This window comes from Schistocerca gregaria, chromosome 7 (assembly GCF_023897955.1).
Source record: "Schistocerca gregaria isolate iqSchGreg1 chromosome 7, iqSchGreg1.2, whole genome shotgun sequence".
NCBI classification, from domain to species: Eukaryota; Metazoa; Arthropoda; class Insecta; order Orthoptera; family Acrididae; genus Schistocerca; species Schistocerca gregaria.
The window spans coordinates 453,240,023-453,267,081 of record NC_064926.1 but is presented as its reverse complement, the minus strand read 5'-3'; the positions used below and the strand labels follow the sequence as shown (position 1 = coordinate 453,267,081).

The window sequence follows — 27,059 nt, the reverse complement described above, 5'->3', positions numbered from 1 at the left end:
TCTACCGGTCCTCTCTCGAACAATGCGTGGGGAAAACGAACACTTAAGTCTTGCCGCGCGCCCTCTGATTTCACTTATTTTATTACAATGATCATTCCTCGCTATGTAAAAACGTCTTCCCCATTTCGTGACAATTCAAAACGAGCTGCCCTTCTTTGAACTTTTTCGATATCATCCATCAGTCCTATCGGATGCATATCCCGTACCGCGCAGGAATACCTCAGAAGAGGGCAGACAAGAGTAGTATAGGCATCCACTTTAACATTTTCTAAATGTTTGCAAATAAATCGCAATCTTTGGTTAGCTTCCCCATAACATTATCTACATGATCGTTCCAATTTAAGTTATTCGTAATTCCAAAGTATATAGCTGCATTCACAGCCTTTAGATTTGTGGCAATCCCGCGTAACCGACATTTGGCGGATACGTTTAGTGCTCACGTGACAGATTTCACATTTTTCATTGTTTAGTGTCAATTGCCACTTTCGTACCACATTTATATCTTGTCTTAATCATTCTGAAATTCGTTTTGATCATCTGATGAGTTTACAAGACGGTAAATAACAATATCATCTGCGAACAGTCTAAGAAGGCTGCTGAGATTGTCTCCTAAAACGTTAATGTAGATCAGGAACAGCAGAGGGCTTGCAACAATTCCTTGGGGAATGTCAGATATTACTTCTGTTTTACTCGATGACTCATGAAATGAGAGTTTTCTGAAACGAAAGCAATTAATCCAGTTGGTCAAAGAGCACGATACTACGCAGACACGCTATTTGATGGGAAATCACTTGTGAAGGACGGTGGCAATAACCTTCTCGAAAGAGAGGGAGTCAAGCTGACATCCCCTGTCGATATCAGTCATTGCTTCGTAAGAACAAAGAACCATTTGTATTTCATAAGAATGATATTTTCTGAATCCATGTAAGCTATTTGTCAACAGATTGTTTTCTTCGAGATCATCCATAATGTCTGAACACAATATATGTTCCAAAACCCTACTGCTAACCGACGTTAGTGATACGAGTCTGTAATTCAAAGAAGCACTGTTATTTCCTTTCTTGAGAACTGGTATGACCTGTGGAACTTTCCAGTCTTTAGGTACGGATCTTTCGACGAGCGAGCGGTTGTCTGTTATTCCTAACTATGGATAGCACACTCTGTAAGGAACCTAACTGGTGTACAGTGCGGAACGGAGACCCTGCCTTTATTACGTGGTTCAAGCTGCTTCGCTATATCGAGAACGTCTAACGTTGCTCATGTTGACAGTTGTCCTTGGTTTGAATTCTGTAATATTTACTTTATCTTCTTTGGTGAAGGAATTAAAGAAAACCAACCGTGTTCAGTATCTATGCTTTAGTGACACTGCCATGAGTAACGTTACCATTGTTTCGCACAGTGAAGGTATTGATTGAGTCTACATCTACGTGATTACTCTGCTATTCACAATAAAGTGCCTGGCAGAGGGTTCAATGAACCACCTTCAAGTTGTCTCTCTACCGTTCCACTCTGGAACGACACGCGGGAAAAACGAGCATTTAAATTTTTCTGTGCGAGCCCTGATTTCTCTTATTTTATCGTGATGGTCACTTCTCTCCATGTAGGTGGGTGCCTCCAGAATATTTACGCAATCGGAGGAGAAAACTGGTAATTGAAATTTCATGAGAAGACACCGTCACAACGAAAAACGCCTTTGTTTTAATGATTGCCACTCCAATTCACTTATCATGTCTGAGACACTATCTCCCCTATTTCGCGATAATACAAAACGAGCTGCCCTTCTTTGCACTTTTTCGATATCATCCGTCAGTCCCACCTGATGCGAATCCCATTCCAGAATACGGCGGACAAGCGTGGTGTAAGCAGTCTCTGTTGCATCTTCTAAGTGTTCTGCCAATGAATCGCAGTCTTTGGTTTGCTCTACCCACAATATTATCTATGTGATCGTTCCAATGTAGGTTATTTGTAATTGTAATCCCTAAGCATTTAATTGAATTTACAGTCTTCAGTTTTGTGTGACTTATCGCGTAATCGAAATTTAGCTGATTTCTTTTAGTATTCATGTGCATAACTTCACACTTTTCCTTATTCATATCCACGATGAGAGTCTCTTTGGGTTGTCAGCCAGATTTCGTTATGGAAACAATTAAAAACATCTCGCATTGAAGATCACGTTCAGTTTCAAGCTTCTGTAAAACTACGCCAGCCTTGGGTATTCTTTTAAATTTAACATGCTTCCTCCGCTGCTTCTGCAACTCTATATCCGCCAGTATGTGCCTACTTGCTTACAATTATGTGTTGCTCAGAAGTCAAGAATGTTTTCGCAAGAATTTACACTTTTAATTGGGTCCCAGACAATGTTTTATACATACCACCGACTTTATACGCGTATTTTCGCTAACATATCGAGTGTAGGTTGAAGTTCCTACCAACTATAATTGTGTGAATGGGGTGCCTGTATGAAATTAGACGCAATGTTTCCTTGAACTGTTTAGCAAATGTAGCATCCGAGTCGGGGGGAGGGAGGGGCAATAAAAGGAACCAAAGACGTTTGGTTCGTATGTAAATTAAGTTAACGGCAAGACACGATACCTTCTCTGAACGATAGCAATGAAAACACTGTTGATGAGAGCGCTGCTGGAGCAGAGTTATTAAACACTGCCTTACAAAATTCCTTCACCAAAGGAGACGCATACAGGTATGTCAGAATTCGAATCAAGAAAAGCTGCTAATTTGAGTAACCAAGAAGTAGATATTCTCTGAGTAGTAAAGCAACTTAAATCATTTAATCAAGTCTTCCGGTCCAGTTTGTATAGCAATTAGGCTCCTTTCAGAGCAAGCAGATGCAATAGCTCCATTCTTAACAATTATTTACAACCGCTCCCTCGAGGAAAGATCCGTACCCAAAGACACGTCAAATCAATATCCAAGAAAGGCACTAGGAGTAATCCACTAAATTACAGGCTCATATAATAAGCATAGCTATCCAGCAGGATTTTGAAAAATATATTGTGTTCGAACTTTATGGATTACCTTGAAGACAACGGTCTATTGACACACAGTCAACACGGATTTAGAAAACTTCGTTTTTGTGAAACGCAAGTAGCTCTTTGCTCATTTTGTAGAGTGCTATCGACAAAGGATTCAGTATTTTTAGATTTCCAGAATGCTTTTGACACCCTACGTCACAAGTGGTTTGCAATCAAATTGCGTGCTTATGGAATATCGTCTGTCTTGTCAGATATGAGACTATTCAAAATTTCCTGTCAGAGATGTCACAGTTGGCAGTAACTGACGGAAAATCGTCGAGCAAAACATAAGTGATTTCTGGCGTTCGCCAAGGTAATGTTATAGGCACTTCTGTTCTTCCTTATCTATACAAAAGATTTAGGGAACAATCTGAACAGCCGTCTTAAGATGTTTGCAGATGCTGCTGTCGTTTATCGTCTAGTAATGTCATCAGAAGATCAAAACCACTTGAAAAACAATTTAGATAAGATATCTGTACGGTGAGAAAATTATCAAATGAAAAATGCGAGTCATCCACATGAGTGCTAAAAGATGAGAGTTAAACTTCTGTTACGCAATAAAGGAATCAAGTCTAAGGACTGTACATTCAACTAAATACCTAGGTATTACAATTACGAAAAACTTAAACTGGAAGAACACATGGAAAATGTTGTGGGGAAGGGGAATTAAAGAAAGCGTTTTGCTGGCAGAAAACCTAGAAGATACAGCAGATCTATTAAAGAGACTGCCTACAGTACGCTTGTCCATTGTCTTTTGGAGTACTGCTGCGCGGTGGGGGATCCTCACCAGATAGAATTAACGGAGCACATCGAGAAAGTACAAAGAATAGCAGCACGTTTGGTATAGGGGAGACAGTGTCATGGACATGATAAAAGATTTGGGGTGGACATCACTAAAACAAAGGCATTTGTCGTTGCAGTGGGAACTTCTCACGAAATTTCAATCACCAACTTTCTCTTTCGAATGTGAAAATATTTTGTTGACGCCGACTTACATAGAGATAGACGATTATCATAATAAAATAAGGGAAAGATTTAAGTGAAGGTGGTTCGATGAACAATCTGCCAGGCGCTGAAGTGTGTTTTTTAGAGTAGCCATGTAGGTGTAGATGAAGATGTAGAATACGAAAACTCAGGGGAATGAAGAGTTCAAGCATATGACAGCTAAACCTTGAACTATTTCGGTCTTGTGTTTTGGTAGTGATCTTTTTAAGCGTAAGCTGTAAAAACAGCACATCTGTTTCAGCCAGACTTCAACCAATCAGGAATTCGGTAGGCAAAATTACTCCAGTGTGGAGAATGTAACGGCTTTGGTTAGAGCCGGAACCTGAGGCCGAAACGCAGGCACTCGCTGACAACCAGTGGGTTAGCTTTTACGCCGTGCAGACTCGGGCGCTGGGGCAGTAGCAGCGTTTCGAGAGTAACCTGACCCGCAATAAGACCTGCCTTGTCGTGTACAGAAGCTGGCCAGCTTGAAACCATTCCTGGGTTTCAAATTGGTATCCGCTGTGTATTGGCTTCCAGCGCGAGGCCACCAACGTTCTTGCGCCTTCCTGCGAGACCGCCTGCCAAAGGATCCTGCCGCCACTGGACGCACCGGGATGCGAACCGGCGCCCTGCATTAGTGATGGGACAACTTACTGTTTTCTACAACTGATTTGTCAGTCGGTTGTTTTTTGGTTCAGACGGTTGTTTCAGTCGAATGAAACAACCTAATGACACTAGTATTTACGGCCTTACCAGCTGTATGAATGCTTTCTCTCACGGCCGTACGTGGTGTCACAATATGCGAAACAACTGACTGAAACATGTCTTCGTGGGTTTCGGCCGTTATATGAATGTTTTCACTCACTTATCGGGTTCGAGTGGTTTCATTCAATGCGAGACAACCGACTGACAAGTCTCTGTCCGTTGCGGCCTTTATTTGAATACAAAATTGTTAAGGCTTTCGTGGCCACTTCTTGAAAAACTACCTATTGGCTTCTGTCTCGGGTTCCTCGGCCGACGTTCGTCTGATTATTTTACTGACGTTGCGCCAGCAAACGTGGTTGGCATTATCAAAGCTTCAGCCTCCATCGCAAGAGAAGTCTACGACTAGTACCAAAAATAGACCTTAATTTGAGGGATACATTTCTGATATATACATTTGGAGCACAGTATCGTGTGGTAGTGCAACATGGACAGTGGGTGAAACCGGAAAAGAAGGGAATCGAAGCATTTAAGAGGCGGTGCTACGTTGAAAGTTAGGAATGGGGAGGTTATCCGGAGAATCTGAGACAGAAAGGATACAAGGAAAACAGCGACAAAAAGAAGTGACGGGATGATAGGACATCTGTTAAGACGTCACGGAATAACTCCAACGGTACTACAGGAAGTTGTGGAGGGCAAAAACTGTATAGGAAAAAAGAAATTGATATAAATCCAGCAAATAATGGAGGACAGAGATTGCAAATACTATTCTGAGGTGAAAAGTTTGGGACAGGAGAGGAATTCGTGGAGAGCCGCATCAAACCAGTCAGGAGACTGACGACAGAAAAAAGTAACTGAAAGTCCGCCTGATTAGCTCGGTGGAAACGTGCTTGCCTCTGATGCAAGCGGGCCCGGGTTCGATTCCCGGGTGGGTTGGAGATTTTCTCCGTTCGTGCACTGGGTGTTGTGTAGTCCTCATCATGACTTCATCCCCATAACCTGCGCGCAAGTTGCCCAATGTCGCATCATATGAAATAAGACTTACACTTGGCGGCCAACGGTGCCATACGCTCATTTCCATTTTCAGTAACTGAAATATGTCATACAACACAAAAAACCCTACCTACTTGTCACGACAAAATCCCATAATTAGGAACCGGTACATGACATTGCCAGATCCGATTGTAACGCTGCGTTTCATATACAATATTTCTAAGAGAAAACATAAAAAGCTAGAAAAATAAACTGAAAGATTGATCTAAGTATTCATAAAAATAGAAGGAACTCAGATACAATAATGAAGTCATAATAAGATACTACAAATAAGATACGACACCAGGCAAGGGAGACTGAACACCTTCAATGAAGTACTCCGCATGGGAAAACTATCAAAAATGGACATAACAATAATTTTGGAGCTCAAAGAACAACCTACATGCTAAACAGATCTAAAGCTGACTTGGAAACACCCTGAGATACCCTGGAGAGCGACATCTCCAATAGAGAACGAAAGACTGAAGTATATCAGGTGATACAGTCAAGCCTGTAGAGTAGAGACCGTCGACGGAAGAGTGAAGAAACATGCTTACCAAGACAAAATAGTAATGTAGAAAAGGAAACGAAAACATTTTTTTTAACCAAAACAAACTCGATGTAATAAGACATAACGAAAAACTAGAAAGCAAAGGAAAGGAAAATAGAGGAAAGGAGAATGGAACCATCTACATCAACATCCATACTTCCCAAGTCACCGTACGGTGTGTGGCAGAGGATACCTTGGGTACCTCTATCGGTTCTCCCTTCTATTCCAGTCTCGCATTGTTCGTGGGAAGAAATATTGTCGGTACGCCTCTGTGTGGGCTCTAATTTCTCTGATTTTATCCTCATGGTTACTTCGCGAGATATGCGTAGGAGGGAGCAATATACTGCTTGACTCCTCGGTGAAGGTATATTCTCGAAATTTCAACAAAAGCCCGTACCGAGCTACTGAGCGTCTCTCCTGCAGAGTCTTCCACTGGAGTTTATCTATCATCTCGGTAACCCTTTCGCGATTACTAAATGATCCTGTAACGAAGCGCGCTGCTCTCCGTTCGATCTTCTCAATCTCTTCAATCAACCCTATCTGGTACGGATCCCACACTGCTGAGGAGTATTCAAGCAGTGGGTGAACAAGTGTACTGTAACCTACTTCCTTTGATTTCGGACTGCATTTCCTTAGGATTCTTCCAATTAATCTCAGTCTGGCATCTGCTTTACCGACGATTAATTTTATATGGTCATTCCATTTTAAATCACTCCTAATGCGTACCCCCAGATAATTTATGGAATTAACTGCTTCCAGTTGCTGACCTGCTATATTGTAGCTAAATGATAACGGATCTTTTTTTCTATGTATTTAATTGCCATTCCCCGCACCGTGCGTCAATTCGTTGCAGATCCTCCTGCATTTCAATACAATTTTCCATTGTTACGACATCTCGATATACAGCTGCATCATCCGTAAAAAGCTTCAGTGAACTTTCGATGTTATCCACAAGGTCATTTACATATATTGTGAATAGGAATGGTACTACGACACTCCCCTGCGGCACACCTGAAATCACTCTAAGACTTCTCTCCATTGAAAATGTCATGCTGCGTTCTGTTATCTAGGAACTCTTCAATACAATCACACAATTACTCTGATAGTCCTTATGCTCTTACTCTGTTCATTAAACGACTGTGGGGAACTGTAACAAACGCCTTGCGGAACTCAAGAAACACGGCATCTACCCAACCACACGAGAAAGAAAACGAACAGAAACGAAATGGGCTGAACGCACGCTGCCTGACAAAAAAGAAAGTGAAGCATCCAGTGGACATGGTCACATGTCGATGTAACTTCGTAATATACACACCGCTGGTGAATGTGTAAGAGCCTAGAGTTACAATTTCCTGTCACTGAACGGCCACCACAGTGGATTAGTGTTGTTCTTATTCTGTGTTCTTCCCAGCCTTGTAGGGTATATAAGGGGTGGCAACAGCGTCAGATGTTGAGTGATCACTACGAAGACGACACAAAGACACCGTCCATGTGTTTGTGGGAGACAGTCTTTCAGCATCTGTTGAAGTTTGAAGGAGCCTCTTTGTCCGGCTGATGGAATTCTGCAATATCCAGATCAGTGGAGCGTTCTGTTGTGACTGTGGCCCGATGTTGGACTGCATGGGAGCTCAGAGTAAACCATCCTTGTCAAGTTTCTAGTCGTCCACGCCCGATCACTCTGGGCAGGTGTCATCCCATGCCACTGGTTGGGGGCTAGGAGCAGTCGAAATAGGAAATTACTGTCCCATGCGTAGGCTGCCATTAACACCAAAACCGAAACTTCTGCACCTGGGATGTTGGCGTGAACGATGAAGTGTGGTTCTGCACTACACCGGATGACCATCATCGGCTACTTTTGCGACGACTTTGGGAGAGGTCCCATTCTTCCAATGTTTGGACAGACACAGTGGTGTTATTGCTGCTTAATAGTGTGGGACCGCGGGACTGCTACGGTTGCAGGTTCGAATCCTGCCTCTGGCATGGATGTGTGTGATGTCCTTAGGTTATTTAGGTTTAAGTAGTTCTAAGATCTAGGGGACTGATGACCTAAGATATTAAGTCCATAGCGCTCAGAGCCATAGCCAATAGTGTGGGGAGCCTTCTGATATGACTCCAGGTCATGAAACGTAGTACCTGAGGGAACTCTTCCGGCACAACAGTACGTTACGGACATTCGGAGTCCTTACGTTTCACCCCTCATGTGACAATATCATGGTTCCAGTTTTCAACAAGACAGTGCTCTCCCACACATGGCTCGTTCCTCTATGGCCTGCATGATGTTTAGATACGCCTGAGGCCAGCACAGATAGAACATGTATGGAAACACCTCAGAAGTACCTCTGTCCCAGCACCAGTACGCAGGATATTAAGGACCAGTGACAACAGATGTATGCCAGCTCGCCTGAGAAAAGGGTAAAATGGTCTTATGACACGTGGATGCATCCAAGCCAAAGGAGGTGTAACGTCAAACTGATAAATAAGGTCATACCGCCAGCTTCTAAATTTTACTTGATTCTGTAATCACTACAACAACAAAAAATGTTCAAATATGTGTGAAATCTTATGGGACTTACCTGCTAAGGTCACCAGTCCCTAAGCTTACACACTACTTAACCTAAATTATCCTAAAGACAAACACACACACCCATGCCAGAGGGAGGACTCGAACCTCCGCCGGGACCAACCGCACAGTCCATGACTGCAGATCCTTAGACAGCTCGGACTACAACACCATCATATACCTTGTAAACCTGTAAAGTTTCATTCCCTTCCTTCCCGTTCTTCTGGGTTCTTCACTTTTTTTCTGAGGCAGTGCATGTTTTCCTGCCACAGTGCAGATATTTTTGCTTTTTGTATCTTGCTTTCTACTCGTCCAGTTATTCAGTCAACTCACCAGGGTTAAATATTTGATAGTTTATGAGAAACTCACCCTTGGTCGCCGGTGAGAGGAAGAGGTGTGACGTAGAGCCAGCTCCTGCGCTCCCTCCCATGATGACGACCCTGCTGGGATCTCCACCAAAGGCGGCGATGTTTCTCTGCACCCACTGCAACCCCAATACTTGGTCCTTGAGTCCTGCGTTGCCAGGGATGTCGTCGTTCAGCAGGCTCAGGAAACCTGCCACACATTAGCAGTACTTTACTGTTGAAGTATCCATAAACGACGACGAATTGGACGTGTTGTGTTGTAACAAATCTAAAATGTCTGAAGATAGGAAAAAGTGTATCTGAAATAAATAATCAGCTGTAAATTGATTCATGTTGTGGAGACTTAAGAATTTGTTGAATGTAATTCTTTCTTAATTTTAATACTTTTTCTTATCTCACAAGTTAGACAAGCCTATGGATTTAAAGTGAATTAATATTGTTCTAAGTGTCATAAACGAAACTTAAGAGGGGACTAATTAAATAACCTGCTCATCAAAAGCTCTTGAACTACTGACGGTGGCATGTCACTGGGATATAGTCACGATGGGTACTGGCCATCGGCGAGAGAGCTGGGTACAGGGTAGGAAAGATACGTGATACCAACGCATTTGATGATGGCTAAATATCCACATGCGACCCTCGTCCAAGGTAGTGCAGGCACTGGGCTTTTCGCGTACCACCGTGCTCAACGTGAACTATCAGTAAACTGGCTCCGCTGAAATCGACTATCGCCGACTGCAACAGCGAGTAGAAGGACACGCTGCAGAAATCCACTTAACAATTCAGTGTTGGTAATCGACAGATGGTGAGCAGCAGCCAGTCTGTCTAGAACCTCTTCCTGATTGAGCTACAAAAACCACCACCCCACAGGCGTATCTCTGCTCACTGCAGCTCATATGGCACAGAGACTAGTGGGGTACCATCATCGGACGTTTGAAGCATGGACAAGATCACTTATAATAGCAAGTCACGGTACATATTGTTCGGCTTGGATGCTTCGGTACGACTACATTGCCGACGTCTGGCTATGAGTGAGGAGCAAACTACGCAATAAGATGCAATACACTACTTCAGATAAGTGGATGAGGTGTTTTAATATTAGAGATACTTACACTATCTGGTCAAATGTATCCGAACACCAATATGTAATGCGAAATTCACCACCAGATGTCACAAGAGGTGGACGCACTAGTATACTGGTAAAAGGCTGATTGGAGTACCGTGTTGTCAGTGGAGGCGCAGTAGGAGGAAAATGGGTCGCTCAAGAGACCTCAGTGACTTAGAACGTGCACAAGTCATAGGGTGTCACCTGAGCAACAAATCCATCAGCGACATTTCAACCATCCTAAAGCTGACCAAGTCGACTGTTGCTGCTGTGAAGCACGTTATACCCTGTGGCGATCCATGGAACTGTTTGAGTTCAGCGAACGACTGGAGAATGTTACTTGCCAATAGTGAAGTATGAAGAACGTGGTGTTTGTTATGTGAGTTTTTTTCGTGGTTACAGTGTGTGGCATCCTTACTGCTCTCGACAAAATGTTAAATGTGGAAGAATATGAAGATATTTAACAGGAAGACATTTAACAGCATTGTGCACTACGTCCAGTAGAGGAACAATGTGGAGACGTTGATTATTTGGAAATGCATTACAGTCCGCCCTGTCACAAATCATAATCTGTGAAGGAAATGCTTTGTGGATAATAACACGCCTGAAATGGACTGACCTGCCTACAGTCTTGATGAGAACGTAGCGGAACACTACGGTGTGAGTTAGAGCGTCGACTTCGCTCCATACTACAGCAATACTATTACCTTCCCTCGCTTCGACTCATGATGACAAATGGTCAGCCACTCCTCCACAGACATTCAGACACCTCATTCAGCAGGCCGCTGTGGCCGAACGGTTCTAGGCACTTCAGTCCGAAACCACGCTACTGCTACGGTCGCAGGTTCGAATCCTGTCTCGGGAATGGATGTGTGTGATATCCTTAGGTTAGTTAGGTTTAAGTAGTTCTAAGTCTAAGGCACTGATGACCTCAGATGTCAAGTCCCATAGTCCTTACATCCATTTGAACCATTTGAACACTTCATTCAAAGTGTCGCCAGTAGTCAACCCATTGAAAAGGTGAGGGGTGGACACCCTGCGCATTAATGTCCAGTAACATGTGTCCAGATACTTTTGAACGGTTAGTGCACATAGTGTGAATAGGTCCCTGAAACGCCTGTCATCGTCCCTCACTAGCGAACAATGCAGGAGGCCTTAGATCGTATGCATCCGAAACCACTGCATTATTAAGCATTATATGAGAAATATGTCATACACTACTGGCCATTAAAATTGCTACACCACGAAGATGACGTGCAACAGACGCGAGATTTAACCGACAGAAAGAAGAAGCTGCGATATTCAAACGATTAGCTTTTCACAGCATTCACACAAGGTTGGCCCGGTGGCGACACCTACAACGTGCCGACATGAGGAAAGTTTCAAACCAATTCCTCATACACAAAGAGCAGATGACCGGCGTTGCCGGGTGAAACGTTGTGATGCGTCGTATAAGGAGAAGAAGTGCATACCATCACGTTTCCGAATTTGATAAAGGTCAAATTGTAGCCTATCGCGATTGCGGTTTATCGCATCGCGACACTGCTGATCACGTTGGTCGAGATCCAATAACTGTTAGCAGAATATGGAATCGGTGGGTTCAGGAGGGCAATACGGAACGCCGTTCTGGCTCCCAACGGCCTCGTACCACTAGCAGTCGAGATGACAGGCATCTTATCCGCATGGCTGTAACAGATCGTGCAGCCACGTCTCGATCCCTGATTCAACAGATGAGGACGTTTCCAAGACAACAACCATCTGCACGAACAGTTCGACGACGTTTGCAGCAGCATGGACTATCAGCTCGGAGATACAGAAAATGATGAAGGGGTATTCATTGGACAAATATATTATACTAGAACTGACATTTGATTACATTTTCACGCAATTTGATTGTATAGATCCTGAGAAATCAGTACCCAGAACAACCACCTCTGGCCGTAATAACAGTGTTGATACGCCTGGGCATTGAGTCAAACAGAGCTTGGATGGCGTGTACAGTTACAGCTGCCCATGCACCTTCAACACGATACCACAGTTCATCAAGAGTAATGACTGGCGTATTGCTAGGTCACCATTGACCAGACGTTTTCAGTTGGTGATAGATCTGCAGAATGTGCTGGCCAGGGCAGCAGTCGAACATTTTCTGTATCCAGAAAGGCCCGTACAGGACCTGCAACATGCGGTCGTCCATTATCCTGCTGAAATGTAGGGTTTCGCAGGGATCGAAAGAAGGGTAGAGCCACGGGTCGTAACACATCTGAAATGTAACGTCCACTGTTCAAAGTGCCGTCATTGCGAACAAGATGTGACCGAGACGTGTAGCCAATGGCACCCCATACTATCACGCCGGGTGATACGCCAGTATGGCGATGACGAATACACGCTTCCAATGTGCGTTCACCGCGATGTCGCCAAACACGGATGCGACCATCACGATGCTGTAAACAGAACCTGGATTCATCCGAAAAAATGACGTTTTGGCATTCGTGCACACAGGTTCGTCGTTGAGTACACCATAGCAGGCGCTCCTGTCTGTGATGCAGCGTCAAGGGTAACCGTAGCCATGGTCTCCGAGCTGATAGTCCATGCTGCTGCAAACGTCTTCAAACTGTTCGTGCAGATGGTTTGTTGTCTTGCAAACGTCCCCATCTGTTGACTCAGGGGTCGAGACGTGTCAGCACGATCCGTTACAGCCATGCAGATAAGATGCCTGTCATCTCGACTGCTAGTGATACGAGGCCGTTGGGATCCAGCACGGTGTTCCGTATTACCCTCCTGAACCCACCGATTCTATATTCTGCTAACAGTCATTGGATCTCGGCCAACGCGAGCAGCAATGTCACGATACCATAAATCACAATCGCGATAGGCTACAATCCGACCTTTATCAAAGTCGGAAACGTGATGTTACGCATTTCTCCTCCTTACACGAGACATCACAACAACGTTTGACCATGCAACGCCGGTCAACTGCTGTTTGTGTGTGATAAATCGGTTGGAAACTTTCCTTATGACATCAAGTTGTAGGTGTCGCCACCGGCGCCAACCTTGTGTGAATGCTCTGAGAAGCTGATCACAGCATCTTCTTCCCGTCGGTTAAATTTCGCGTCTGTAGCACGTCATCCTCGTGGTGTAGCATTTTTAATGGCCAGTAGTGCACTTATTACTGTATTGTAGGGTTTTGTGGTTGTCGGATATTCTGACTCATAGCTCTTTTTCGAAGTAGAGAAGTGAATAATTACACATTCCCTCTGTTATGCTCTATTTTGGCTGCAAACGATTTCACAAAAGCTTAAAATCAGCTGTATGATTATCGCAGAGAGCAGATCCTTCTGAGATTGTCTGAGATGGTTTCAGTCAACATTAGATTCGAGACTGCGTCTACTAAAAGCGAAAAGATATCAATTTACTTACCAAGGGCGCCGAGGCGGTAGGCGACTGAGACCAGCGCAACGCCCCTCTCAACGAAGTAGTCCGGAGTGCCGCCGGAGGGACTTCCTACCCTGAAGGCGCCGCCGTGGATGTAGACCATGACGGGGAAAGGACCACTACCATTAGCGGGCACGAACACGTTCAGGTACAGACAGTCTTCGGAGCCGACAGTTGTCTGTAGGCCGTCAGAAGAGGGCTGGACACACGCATCCGCGAAGGCCAGCGCGTCTCGAACCCCGGACCACGAGGGCGCCGGCTGCGGGGCCTGAGCACGTGACCACACGGATCAACAGGTGGGTCCGCAAGATCAGCCACCACTGTCACGCATAATTTACTTTTAGGAACACTTAAAAATCAGTATTCTGGAATAACACTATTGTTTCCACAAATTTGCGGGACCACAGAACTTTTAGTGTTATTATTAATTCATTGATTTGTTTATTTACCTTGGCGGATTAACACCTGCAGCCCTCTTTTACATTAGACTAGACGCCTCACAATTCACAGCGTTCGTAATGTCTTTCTTCTGTACCTCTTTAAGTGAGAATGGTTCAAATGTCTCTGAGCACTATCGGAATTAACATCTGTGATCATCAGTCCCCTAGAACTTAGAACTACTTAAACCTAACTAACCTAAGGACATCACACACATCCATCCCCGAGGCAGGATACGAACCTGCGACCGTAGCAGTCGCGCGGTTCCGGACCGAGCGCCTGAACCGCTAGACCACCGTGGCCGGCTTTTAAGTGAGAGACACCTCGTGGTTGTAGGAGAGAAGTGATATTTCAGTACACATTGTGAAGTCGCCTGCAGAAATTACACATAATCTGCAGGATTTTCACTTACATTTTATCCGTTATTGTTTAACCAATAATTACTGTCCAAGTTTTCAGATTATGTGGAAAGATTTTTGGAAATCGCCTCTCGATGTCTCGGCCAGCAACTACGCGGAAGACTGCCTGGTTCATGCTGATACTACACAGCTGATGCAGGCAAGAAAATGTATAACACATTACTGGGCGACAATCAACAAGTAGCGCTGCAAACCATAAGCGTCATAAAAAACAGGGTGATTACAATTAAAGTTAGTCGCGCGGTTTGGGGCTTCATGTCATGGACTGTGCGGTCCCTCCCGCCGGAGGTTCGAGTTCGCTCTCGGGCACGGATGTGTATGGTTTTCTTAGTAGAAGTTAGCTTAAGTTAGCTTAAATAGTGTGTAAGTCTAGGGACCCATGAGCTCAGCAGTTTGGCCCCTTAGGAATTCACACACATTTGAACATTTTTTTTATAATTAAAGTTAAACTTTCAAAACGCTGTAGAAATAACACCACTGGTCAGAATGACGTCAAATTGCAACGGAATATTATCGGAGAAGGGGGAAGCGTATGACAGAAGAAAAAAAAGTGTGAAAATTGATCAATAGATGGCGCTGTATGTCAGAATATGTAAGTGAAAACACCTGTCATACGCACGACCCATTGAAGTTGGTATAAACACGCCGGGTACACGGCTTTTCCTCCTTACGCGTGTGCCATCTTCGCCATGGCTGCCTCAATGCAGGATCGCCCTCTGCTTGTAAAGCTGTATTGCAATAATGATGACTGTGCACACGTCGCTCTGCAGAAGTTTCGTACAATGAAGAATGTGAAAAATGGCGTTGGTCCGATGACTGCCGTGGGTCTGGAGAAAATGAATCGGAAATTCGAAAAGACCAGTTCTTTTGGTGTGCAATCTGGTAGAGGTAGGAAGTGAATTGGTTCGATGTCAGCGGAGGCAATGGCCACAGCAATGCAGAAGGAGACGATTGGTGGTGTGAAAACGTGTAGTGAATGGAGAATAGCCTGAACATTGGACATACCCGTGAGCAAGGTGCGTAAAATCCTGCGAAACATCCTTCTTTGCTATCCATTCAAAATTACCCGTGTGCATGACTTGCTTCCTGTTGACCTGTCAGCAAGAGAGACCTCTGCTTCAGAATTTCTTACTCACATGTAAGTTGACAATGATTGGCCGTGGAAGAGTTTGTGGGCAGACGAAGCTCACTTCCATCTATTTTTTCGAACAGGCAGGTGCTTCCAGACGTGCCACCCGTACCGTCACTGGTAAGCACTAAAGTGTCTTTTGTGCAACCACGTCATTCCAGCTCTCCAACAGCGTGGATGTGGGGATGGGATAATTTTTATGCAACTTGGCGCACCTCGACACATTTGCAAATCCAGTTAAGCAGCTGCTGAAGCGTCATTTCGGAAATGCTAGAATTATCAGCCTCCATTTCCCTACAGCCTGACCGTTCCGATCACCTGATCTTCATCCGTGTGACTTCTCGCTGAAAGTTGTGTTCATTGTTCCGATTGCAAACTTAGCTGCATTGAAGGCACACATTGCGCAACATACTCCGAACGTGACCCCGGAAACACTTCGATCAGTTGTGGAACATGCTGTTTCTCGATTTCATCTTGTTGCAGAAAAAAGTGGACATCATACTGAACATGTTTCGCGCCGGTCACACGAAAATTAATGATCCGATTTGATTGTGATTTATGTCTCAGGGCAATTAAAAACCGATGTGACTCGATTTTTATGCTGTTTATGATTCAGGACAATTAAAAACCGATTTTTCCCACCCGATGTGATATGACCTTCCCGTGGTGGATGGACTTACGTAACTAACATTATCACACTTATACACCCATGCACACTGGGTAGTACAGTTTGTTTAACGTCAAACGTACACCTTAGGCATTGTTGTATGATTCATTTCTCATTTGTAATCGACCACTATTAAATTATGAAGCTATTGCATCTATTGCCACATTTTGTAACTATTTATTTTTCTTCTCTCATGTTTTTGTCTTTCTACAGCCGCGCTGGGTAGCCGTACGGTCTGAAGCGCCTTGTCACACTTGCGTGGCCCCTCCCCGTCGGAGGTTCGAGTCCTCCCTCGGGCATGGATGTGTCTGTTGTCCTTAGCTTTAGGTTAGGTTAGGTTAGTTAGTTAGTTTAAGTTAAATTTAGTGTTGTGTAAGCTGAGGGACCGATGAGCTCAGCAGTTTGCTCCCATAGAACTTACCACAAATTTCCACTTTTCCCCCTTCTCCAAAAACACAGCAGCGAAAAACTTTTTTTGAAAACTTTTTTCGCTTTGATAGCTGATTTTTATATATTTTTATGAGCTGAATCCAAATGTAGCCTTTTTTTTGCATCACCCATAGTTTCCGAGCAATATGCTTTTTACTATATACTATAAAAATCGTACGCTATACGGTAAACGGGGAAATCGATGAAACGCTTTGTAACAACATTAGCATGGTTTGTATTTACAGTAATCTACAGAAAACAGTGATATGTGTTAATAGAGGTTTCACTTGTCAGCTGGAATTGGTTTGTATTTTGTTTCTCTTTTTTCTTTGAAGCTTCTTGTGTAGCTTGCTCTACCATGACTCACTTCTGAATTGCTGAACTTCTCGGTGAGGTGACCAACAATAGTTCCCCATCATGTTGGTGTTCCAGCGGCCTTGGTAGTGTTTTTCCATCACTTTAATGTCTTAGTGAAAAAGCTCTCCTTGCTCCTCACTACCATCTCCCATATTGTCCGAGAAGTAATCAAGGTGACTGTTCAAAAAGTGACCTTTCAGGCTCATTAAACATCCTAAACTTTTAAACTTCTTTAACAATGTAGCTATAATAGAAACATATTCTGGGTCTTTTTCATGTCCTAAGAACTTCGTAAGAACTTGCTTGAATTATACCCATTCTTCTGTCTCATTTAAGGTCATTGTGGATTCAAAGTTAACATCAAACATCAATTTTCTAATGTCAGATCCGACAAAGACGCCTTCTTTTAGTTTAGCTCCTCAAAGTTGTGGAAACTTTTGGCAGAGATACTTAAAAAACATGGTCCATCTTTAGGTAACGCCTTTACAAACTGTTTCATTGGGCCTAAATTTGTATGTAGAGGTGGCAGGAGTACGTGTTTTGGATCTACAAGGTTTTTGCGTAGAATGTTCTTCTCGCCAGGTTTTAAAGACTCTTTTACAACCAGTTCTTTCTGCACCAGTGTTGATCCCTAGCCCTACTGTCCTATTCACACAAGAAACATAGAAATTTGGTAAAGCCACCTTTCTGACCAAAGAGCATGCACGTTACTTTTAGATCGTCACATATCATCCAGTCATGAGCAGAATAGCCCATTTTATTTAGCACTATTTCTAGGTTTTCATATCTTTCTTTCATACGTACAGAATGTCTATCAAGTATAGATGCACGCATGTTACCATTGTGTAATATAACAGTCTTTAAACTAGTTTTGGATGAATCAATAAACAGCCTCCAGTCTCCATTTTTGTATTCAATACCAAACTCATTCATCAGACTGGGAATGTCTGAGCAGTACACCAAATCACCTTCTTGTTGAAAAAAACTTGGAAAATGGCTGCTCTTTCTAAACATGTATATACTGGTTCCAACTGCCAATAAGTTCTTTTCTTTTAATCTAGAGCCATGCAGTTCAGCTTTTTCTTTCGTTAACCCTAGATCCCTAACCAAATCGTTAAGCTAGGTCTGAGTAAACAATTGGGGCCCTATACTTTCTGTATTACAATGGAATTCATCATCATCTGGATCATGTAAATGAGACTGTACATCAGAAAATACTTCTGTTGGAATAGAATTTAAATCATCTGGTGGTTCAGGATCCCGCAAATCTACGCCATGCCATACTTGTCCGATGGCTTACGGAGGGTTAAGGTGCTTATTACCTTCTTGTTTTTCGAATTATGACCAGTAATATCAACACTGCAAAAGTAGCAATCATCGGAATGATTTCGTGGCTCCCTCCATATCATAGGAACAACAAATCTAAAGGCTTTTTTCTCCTTTTTGGACCATTTTCTCAGATCTTCAACACACACATAACATTCCTTATGCGCCCCCCAAGATTTATCTTGATCACCAAGTTTAGAGCCAAAGTATGGTAGTAAACCTTTTTCACAAAGTCTGTAATGTTTCGTTAGTGTTTTTAATCACAAATTCACCACAAATATAATAAAAACTGTCAGCAGAGTTTTTACAAACACGATTAGACATTTTCTGAGCACATGTACAGCAAACGGGAAAGTGAGGTTAGGCTGACAGTAAAGAAAACACCATCTGTTAATACAAAAATAGAATCGACCTTTTTCTGCCAGCAAATGTTTTTCAGCAGTGCTAACGACGTCATCTACATTTATTACACGTCCTTTTAAAATTATTTTAACTATATAAAAGCTGGTAAATTCTTTAAAAATCAATAAATTGAACTGTAAAATATGACGATACAGTTTTTTAAGTATCATATATAGATTTCCCACTCTAAAAAAAGATAAGAATGAAGTATTTACAGGAGAAAAGTTTTTCCATCGTTGGCCTGTGTAATATTCCGTTGCAATTTGACATTCTGACCACAGGTGTTTTTTCTACAGCGGTTTGAAAGTTTACCTTTAATTATAATCACCTTGAACTTAAAGCGTGATCATCTTCCATTGGAATTATTTAGTAGCAGGTCGTCCAATTGATACTTTGTAAGCTAAAACAGAGTAGGCATAATTTTTTGATTCCTTTCAAATTAGCTGTTCATTGTTTCATTTTCTGCAGACAACTTACGGTCGCCTTCATAAATGACTTATGCTATAATTATATTCTCTATAGTATAATAATTATGATACATCTTCACGTTTGTTTGCATCAGAAAATGCATGTTCGACGACCGTATTAATAAGATCCAAGATAAATGACGTTTGTTATCTGTAATGTGAAGTGGTACTATGTGCTGTTGAATTTACGCTGAGTCATTATGACTTCGATATAATGCACTGAAGATAGGTACACAGTATCTGAAATTGATCTGCAATAAACAGATTAAAAACTTAAGACTGATGCTTTCCTAGTTCCTATCTTGAATATACCCAAAACTATACAAGACAGGAATAATAAGAGAACAGAAACGAATGATAAAGAGACGAGAGAGCCGAGGAGTTGAAACGTACATTGAGTAAAGAAAGCGAAACAGTATATTATGAAGTTTACCGACCCTGTCGGACAGATGAGCTGCCGTTATATATAGAGATAAGCCATTATCCTTTTTTTTTTTTTTTTTTTTCAAACGGAAATGTGTAGTATCCTTTGTGCTATGGCGACTGTTACTTTTCAGTTCAGGACTTGACAGAAACACTTCTGGCCTGAAATGTGATTGAAACTAATTTGCCAGTGTGTGGATCTGGTGTTCTACCAATAATCTGAAGTAGGAAGAATATATATGAGGATACATATTTGGGGAAGCTACTATAGAGAAGACGATAAAGCCAATAAAGTTTGCACGCCGTCGGAGTGTATACAGTCAGAAGAGTTTGTGTGATCATGCACTAGTGTTATGGAAATTATGTTACACACGGCTTTACGGCGAGCTCACGACTTCAAGAGTACTCACTATTTAGACCTTATTATAAACATCCTAGTCATCAAGGACGTAATTGGGCAAAATTAGCACTTGGAACATTCCGTTTTTGAATAAAGCTTTTTGTAATCTTGAAAAACAAGTGATACACATACCTTTTGGCAGACTTGCACAACACCTCAATTCCAAATAAAAGGCTCATATCATGTTAAACTACGTTCTTTAATGAAATAAGAAAGATTTTGATGTTGTTTAGAACAACACGCAGGTAAGATCAGGGCTGATGATACGTTGATGCGTTGTGACACTTGCTTGAGATTTAGTGAAGTTCATCTAGAGTCCCACTTTTGACCAGGCATAAACAGCTTGGACATATTTGGTAATGGAGCTTATAGCTTAAGTCAGATTTTCTGGTCTGGCATTCTCATAGAAATCAAGATTGTCTGCAAACATATTTTAAATACAGAGTGAAAATATGGAAGACCCACTACTCGCATTAATGTTTGGAAGACATCAGAACAGGCTTACGCGAAACATTACCATTATCTGAAGCACAACCTATACTGCCACGAAACCCACCGAAAATGTTAAAACTGCCTATACGGCACATGTATTCGAGGCCGACTCATGGTCCGTCATAAAGTTTCTGCGTGTTAGGCGGGACAGTCTCAGAGGGATACCAATATCGAGAGGAAATATCAGCTGAGAAACCAGTAGGCCTATTAGCTTATTTCGGCTGCTCGATAGTTACCGACTTCACTGGTAAAAATATTTTATATTTTAAGTGGTGGAAATGAAATCAGGAAGAGATTGCTTTGTTTTCTGCAGTATACTCTACAAATTAACTGGGCGATCACGAGCAGCACGAAATATTACTAATTTTGAATACGTATTTCAGAAACATATTGTGATTCGTGCTATGTTATGTGACCCTGCTTTCAGTTTGGCTATATCTACTGTGAACAGTTCGGTGATAAGGTCGTTCTTATCAGAATAGAAAGCAAACCAACATCGACAACGACAGTTCAAGTATACATGCCGACGTCGCAAGCTGAAGATGAAGGGGATAGAGAAAGTGTATAAGGATATTGAAAGGGTAATACAGTATGTAAATGGAGCTGTAAAACGCAAAAACTGTAAAGGAAGACAGAGGCTGGAATACATCCAGCAAATAATACAGGACTTAGGTTGCAATTGCTACTCTGAGATGAAGAAGTTAGCACAGGAGAGAAATTCGTGGCGGGCCGTATCAAACCAGTCAGAAGACTGACAGCATGACATAATTACCAACCAATCAGAAGTCGTCTTTGTGTTACATAAAGCCATCACACCAGCAGTTTTGACAGTCAATTACTCCTGACGAAGACGATGGAGGTAATCGTTGGGAGCTCTAGGTTTTACTTTGAATTCATGCGGAGATAAGTCCGAGAATGTTTTATACGACTGTGCCGTCACGAAAGACCTCATTCTTACATGTATGGGAAGACTCAGATGCCCGTATCTATGGGTTTTATGGAATCCGCAAAGCCTTAAAGAACCTCACGTGGGATTTTCATATTGTCTTTCTTGCTACGTGCAAACTATTCCCGTAGAAGAAATGAACAAGACTTCTTTGTAGAAAATTTAATGTAGCTAAATTTTGTATTGGGATACGTTTTCGTTGGAGGCCATGGTTTCCGAGTTGTTCAAGCAAAAAGCGTTTAAAAGTCTCTTTCAGTAGAAGAAATGTCTTTCACACGAGCGAAGACAGGCGGTGCTCATAGCTTTTAAGGTATGTATTTTAGATCCCATATTTACTGGACATTTTTTCCTTGAATTGATCCATACAACTTCTTTCCAAAATAGGAAAAGCTGAGTTCTTGCAGTAGAAGAGATCTGTTTCATAGCACCGAACATGAACAAGTGCCACAGTTCTTAAGGTATACTTTTGTGTGTGGAACCTGTCACTAAAGCTTTTTGCGTTTTTTGGGACAATATATATAACGAAATGAATTATCATGGGTTTGCAATGATTACTAAACCAAGTCAAATTTACAAAGAATTCGACATTGTCAGTCCACTTATCAGTATGACTTTGCACCACATCTGGCCTGGATGCATTAGGAAGGGTGGCATAAATCATTGTATTCTCTCTCTTCAGTTGGTCGATGAAAGATGGAAGTATAAAACTGTTCAGGGAAATTTACGAATCCAGACATACAAGTCGCTGAGGAATGAAATAAATAGGAAGTGCAGGGAAGCTAAGACAAAATAGCTGCATGAAATCGAAAAAGAAATGAAGGACAAACTCAACCCATAGGAAAGTCAAAACAACATTCGGTGAAATTAAAAGCAAGGGTACTAACATTAAAAGTTCTACAAGAATTCCATTGTTATAAGCAGAGGAGAGAGCGGATAGGTGGAAAGAATACTCTGAAGGCCTCTATGAGGGGGAAGAATTGTCTGATGTGATTGAAGACGAAACAGGAGTCGATGTAGAAGAGACAGGGGATCATTTCAGTATTTAAGAGAGCTTTCGAGATCTTTAAGTAAAAAAAAGCAGAAAGGATACATAAAATTCCAACATAATTTCTAAAATCATTGGGGGAAGTGGCAACAAAACGACTATTCACGATGGTGTGTAGAATGTTTGAGTCTGGCGATATACCACCCTGCTTTTGGGAAAACATCATCCACACAATTCCGAAGACTGCGAGAGCTGATAGGTGCGAAGATTATCGCAGAATCAGGTTAACAGCTCATGCGTCGAAGTTGCTGACAAGAATAACGTACAGGAGTATGGAAAAGAAAATTGGGTATTAGTTAGATTGCCATCAATTTGGCTTTAGGAAGCGTAAAGGCACCAGAGAGGCAATTCTGACGTTGCGGTTGATAATGGAAGCAAGACTAAAGAAAAATCAAGATCGTTCATAGGATTTGTCGACCCGGAAAAGGGTTCGACAATGTAAAATGCGAGATGTTCGAAATTCTGATAAAAATAGGGGTAATCTATAAGAGAGACGGGTAATAGTATACACCATGTACAACAGCCAAAAGGGAATAATAAGACTGGGCGACCAAAAACGAAATGTTCGGATTAAAAAGGTTCTAAGACGGGGATGTAATCTTTTGCCCCTACTGTTGCATCTGTACATCGAAGAAGCAATTATAGAAATAAAAGAAAGGTTCAGCAGGGGATTAAAATTCAAGGTGAAAGGATATCAATGATACGATTCGCTGATGACATTGCTACCCTGAGTGAAAGTGAAGAAGAACTGCATGATCTGCTGAACAGCTGAACATTCTAATGAGTGCAGAAGATGTATTGAGAGCAAATCGAAGAAAGACAAAAGTAATGAGAAGTAGCAGAAATGAGAACAGCGGGAAACATAACATCAGGACTGATGGTCACGAAGTAGATGAAGTAGAGGAAAGCGACTCCCTTTTGTGGAACTGTATTAAAGAGTAATAACCCCAAAACCACTGCTGAGCTGAAAACAGCTATTCAGGAGGTCATCGACAGCATCGATGTTGCTGTACTTCAGAGGGTCATGCATAATTTCGCTATTCCTCTGTGCCACATCATCGTCAATGATGGCAGGCATATCTAACATGTCATAAACTAAATCAGAATATCTGTAGTGACGTCTACGTGTTGAATAAAGTGTGTGCACGCCTTAGTTTGTAACTAAATCACGTTTTTCTTCGTATGGTGCAATAATTGTCACCCTGTAGATACATCCTGTAATCATGGACAAGAGACATTCTTAGCAGGTAACGGAAACTCGTATCGCTAGTTATTTTTGTCATCTGCGGTGTCGGCTGGTCGATCAGCGAAAACTCTTTCGTGCAAGTCCAAGCAATATTCTGAGTTAGTCACCTATCGGAGAGCACTGGGGATAAAAACGAAGTTCGTGTAATGTACAAGAGTGAGTTTCCAGCAGCAAAGTTAGGCAGTTTCAGTAGGTGTAGTGTGAATTTCCTTAACTACGTTCTGTGGGCACCTGTATTGACGTTCCGTATCTTGCTTCGTGGCCGGTTGGTGGGGTCAGCGATAATGATACACCCGTACTGCCGCAAGTGGCACAGCTGCAGAACTGATTTCGACATTATATCGGTAACTGGCAGGGATATAAGACCTCTCCGTCCGCCAAATTTTCGGAAAGAATCCCTGTCGAATGGGCGGTGAATGACTAGGCGCTGGTGTTAGTACTGTTGGCAGTGGTGGAGGTTTAATTACAGCCTTTGACCACGTAAGCGGCGCGTCTCCTGGTGGAGGGACCAGTTTTGTGGAGAAGGTACTGCCTCCTACATCTCTAAGCCAAATTGCCCTGCTGCTGGTGAGATAGGCCTGGTATGCTAGTCTGGCCTCGAAACTAAGGACGGAGCCTGTCCAGTGGCTGGCAGCACTGAGGCTTGGCAGACATGAGACCATCAGTAGTACACCTCACTGATGAATCACTGGACTATTTTCAACTAGGCATTCATGGCGGCCCAAAGTTCAGGCAACGTTCATTAGTTAATCAGCTGTCGGAGAAGAGTGTGGATTGATTCAAAGCCCGAGGAAGAGCATCAGGGCGAGGCAGCAGTGGCTCAGTCCGACGAAAGACAATCTGACGAAGATAGAGCATTCCAGTGGCAGCGGAATCGGTTAATCGGTTTTGTGATAAGTTGTATTGGCCTTCCATAGTCTCCTTCAGAGCCGGCTGAAGTAGCCGGCGATAAGGATACGCCTTTATCGTGTTGATTAGTGGACCTTCGAAACTCGCGTTAACTGTATCCATTGTTGGCAGGGATGAAAGAAATCCTATGGTTGATTTGTACATCGTTGTTCTATACTTGCCATTGCTCTGTTGGCGGTGATGTGTCACAGCCTTCATCCAACTTGTGAAGGGACTTACATCTTACATCTTGCTTTTAGGAGAATTAGCATGGATTCAGAATCAGTATGCGACTTGGCGCTGTTCACACATACACTGCGTTGCAAAAGAAGCAAGTAACGGTAGGGAACAGAATAAAGTACAGCGGCCGTCTAACAGTGGAAGCCCGAATGTTTCGGTCTGCGGTATGGCACTTGCACAGTCATATACACAGACCCACAACTTTTCATTATTGTATAACGCTTTTACTTATAAAAGTAATAATTGAATTCATGATACATTTTAATTCGAGAAACTATTTTAATGCTCTATATGAATTTAAGAAAAATATTTCTTTAAGGTTGTCAGGTAGATGAGCTGTAGAAAAGTCCTCTAGGCAACATTTAGGACTTGTGTGTGTGTGTGTGTGTGTGTGTGTGTGTGTTTGTGTTTGTGGGTGTGTGTGTGTGTGTGTGTGTGTGTGTGTGTGTGTCTGTGCGCGTGTGGGTGAGTGGGTAGGTGGATGCGTGTGGGTGTGGGTGTGTGTGTGCACGCATGGTTTACCGCAAAAACAGGTACTAAACAGGTTCGAACCGTCACGTCTGCTGAGAGAGAACTTTGCAACTTGTAATTTTGCTGTTTTAATGGTTGTAGTAAGGCTACGTTTCCATTTTTCCAAGGAATAAATTTAGACAGTATCTGCGTTCAAATATGCGAGTAGGACGTGGCGGGTCTGGAGGGAAATTCTTTGGATTATTGCATCGGATTTATTGTTCTTCGTTTCATATAAAAGGCACCAACGACACGCCGATCCTGTTTTTTCTGGACATCACCTATCCTATGGCCAGAGATAATAGTGATGGTCTCTCATCTTCTCCACCACGCTCATCTTATAAATTACAGCCTCTGGAGGGATCTGTATTTTTGCATTTTAGTAAGTTTGTCACTAGAGCTTGTAATTCGTGGATGGATAATAACCCTGACAAGAAAGTGGCCATTTGTGATACTACTCTTGAAAAGTGGTAGGTATTGCTAAACAGCATTAAGGCTAATAACATTCTGGCAGGATTCATGACGATTGGCATCTGATCGTTCAGTACAAATGTATTTGGTGGCGAAGATTACTGGCTATAGGCTGTGACCCATCGTACAAAACCAACTGAATATGTAAGTAACCTGTTTAAAAAACGAAACTGATTAATGATAGGCATGTATGAAGCATTGCTTCTTCTTCATAAACATGTTCCCCCTGTGTTAATGGCATCGCTACTACCATTGAAGTCCAGGAGGCTCCTTCATGGAACTTCAGGCTACAGCGCCACCTTCAGCAGTCCTTACCTAATGCCGTCGTCCTCGTGGGCAGAAGCTTTCAGACGGGCAGGAGTAACCTAAACACATCTTTTTTTGTGTTCGCTCTAGGGCACCAACAGCTCTTGTATATTCTGCCTCTCTAGTTACGCTTCGGGTTAATCTCGTGAACTTCACTTATCATGCTACCTCATGCACAGTTCATTCCAGAGGATCGCGTTCTGTTTCATTTTGTTCCAACGATACTTATACCAGGCACTCAAATTTGTATTATAACTGGCGTGCCATGCCAATTTGCTAATGAAGAATTTGTGACCTATTTCACCCCGACAATTGCAGAACAGTTGTATTTTTTGTTATTAAATACACTCAGTCTTACGATAGTACGCTCCATATAATTTGTTAAAAAGGAAATAGTAATTTATGTAATGCTGATACAAGACTGTTTCCTAAAGACGACAAGAATAAATCTGTCTGTAAGCGAAAGCATATTGAATATCCTGCTTTGATTTGTACGTCGGGAAGGGAGTTCTAGATGCTTAAACCGAAGAAGATGTGTGATTAGATGCTCTCACTCAGCGAAAGAGAAACAGAGAGAGGGAGAGAAAGGGATAGAATGAGGGAGGGAGAGACAGAGAGACAGAGAGAGAGAGAGAGAGAGAGAGAGAGAGAGAGAGAGAGAGGGCACAGAAACAAGGACGCACCGGAAAAAGACGT

General features: G+C 42.5%; 1 protein-coding gene across 1 annotated transcript in view; it reads right to left on the bottom strand.

Annotated features, from left to right (window-relative positions):
- Positions 1-27,059, bottom strand: part of LOC126281982 (cholinesterase 1-like) — a 121,671-nt gene that overhangs the window by 87,471 nt on the left and 7,141 nt on the right. Inside the window, exons 3-4 of the mRNA XM_049981365.1 lie at positions 13,748-14,030; positions 9,230-9,415 (exon numbers count right to left, since the gene is read on the bottom strand). Coding sequence (XP_049837322.1) covers positions 9,230-9,415; positions 13,748-14,030 — 469 coding nt within the window. The remainder of the gene's footprint in view (positions 1-9,229; positions 9,416-13,747; positions 14,031-27,059) is intronic.